At 57.9% G+C, this 1,233-nt stretch overlaps 1 protein-coding gene across 1 annotated transcript; it reads right to left on the bottom strand.

Annotated features, from left to right (window-relative positions):
- Positions 1–582: 582 nt before the first annotated feature.
- TCF21 (transcription factor 21) lies at positions 583–1,228 on the bottom strand. Its single transcript, XM_009319135.1, has one exon. The coding sequence runs from the start codon at positions 1,129–1,131 to the stop codon at positions 583–585; it is 549 nt and encodes a 182-aa protein (XP_009317410.1). The 5' UTR covers positions 1,132–1,228.
- Between the last annotated feature and the right edge of the window lie 5 nt (positions 1,229–1,233).

Genomic DNA, 1,233 nt, shown 5'->3' with positions numbered 1-1,233 from the left:
GAAAATTTTCTGTGGGTGGTGGGAGCAGCAGGAGGGACGCCCTGCAGCCCAGGGAGGCTTTGTGGAGTGTGCCTGGGGCAGACACCCCCCTTGGGGAGTCTGCACTGGTATTTATTTCTGCTTTGCCAGTTTACATGGATAGGAGAAACGCCCTGGACCCAGTAAATCCAAGCAGCTGAGCACAGAGCCCCAAGCGCTCTGTCTTTAAAAAGCTAGGGCTTGAGGATTATTATGGCAGGATAGAGAGGAGGGATAAGAACAAATCCTGGGTCTTTGGCTTGGGTCCTTCCTAAAACATACCTTTCTCTACCCAAATTCCTATACCCGCCTGCTTGCAGGTAGAAAGCTGCCATCAACCTGCTGAGGTTTCTCAGGCATTTCTGGGGCAGAAAAGCCTGTCCCTGCCTATCTGAGGCCACCGTGGCCCCTGCCTGTCCCCTGGGGGGGGATTGCCAGGAGCAGCGGATGGGGCCCGGGATGCTCAGCTCTCGGGGCACAGGGCGGGAGGGCAGCTGGGAGCCTGTCCCCTCGCACAAATACCTCTTGCCACCCCACTGGCACCAGACTCCGTGAGAAGCGCAGTCAAAGTTTCTCCCCGCACACGCCCCGTCCCAGCTCTTCGCCTGCCTCTCCCCATGCACATGCACACAGAGTGCCTGGCCCCGGCGAGCCATGACTTACCAGGTTGACTGGGTGGATGTAGCCGTTTTCGTACTTGTCATTGGCCAGGATCTGCCTCAGGTGAGCGATGTAGCTGGAGGCCAACCTCAAGGTGTCCAGTTTGGAAAGCTTGGTGTCTGGGGGCACCCAGGGCAGGGTGGTCTTAAGCCTGGAGAAGGCTTTGCTAAGGACCCTCATCCTTGCCCTCTCCCTGGCGTTGGCAGCGTTTCTCTGGACCTGCTTTCCCTCCTGGCTCACTCCATTTAAAGGGCTCTTCTTGGGGGGAGCTTTTTTCCTCTTGCCCGAGGCCCCTCTCCCCTTCTGAGGGGAGCCATTCTCGCCATTGGATCCCTCCTCGTTGCTCTCGGTGGATGCCCCAAACTCTTTGTTAGTATCCATTTTCAGGCCATCACACTCCAGCATCTCCACCTCCTGCAGATCTTCCACATCACTGAGGGACCCAGTGGACATGGTCTGGAAGATGCCAAAGGACCAGCGGGAAGGGGGGAGGGGGGGAGGAAGGGCAGCTCCTCAAATCTACTTCAAGGCGGCGGAGGAGAGAAGGCGCCAGTA

This window comes from Pygoscelis adeliae, unplaced genomic scaffold, assembly GCF_000699105.1.
Source record: "Pygoscelis adeliae isolate BGI_AS28 unplaced genomic scaffold, ASM69910v1 Scaffold172, whole genome shotgun sequence".
NCBI lineage: Eukaryota > Metazoa > Chordata > Aves > Sphenisciformes > Spheniscidae > Pygoscelis > Pygoscelis adeliae.
The sequence above is the reverse complement of the archived record's forward strand: the minus strand, read 5'-3'. Positions and strand labels throughout refer to the sequence as shown.

What these genes read in the sequence shown, in the direction of transcription:
- TCF21 (XM_009319135.1), bottom strand. Translation starts at nt 1,131, where the DNA reads ATGTCCACTGGGTCCCTCAGTGATGTGGAAGATCTGCAGGAGGTGGAG.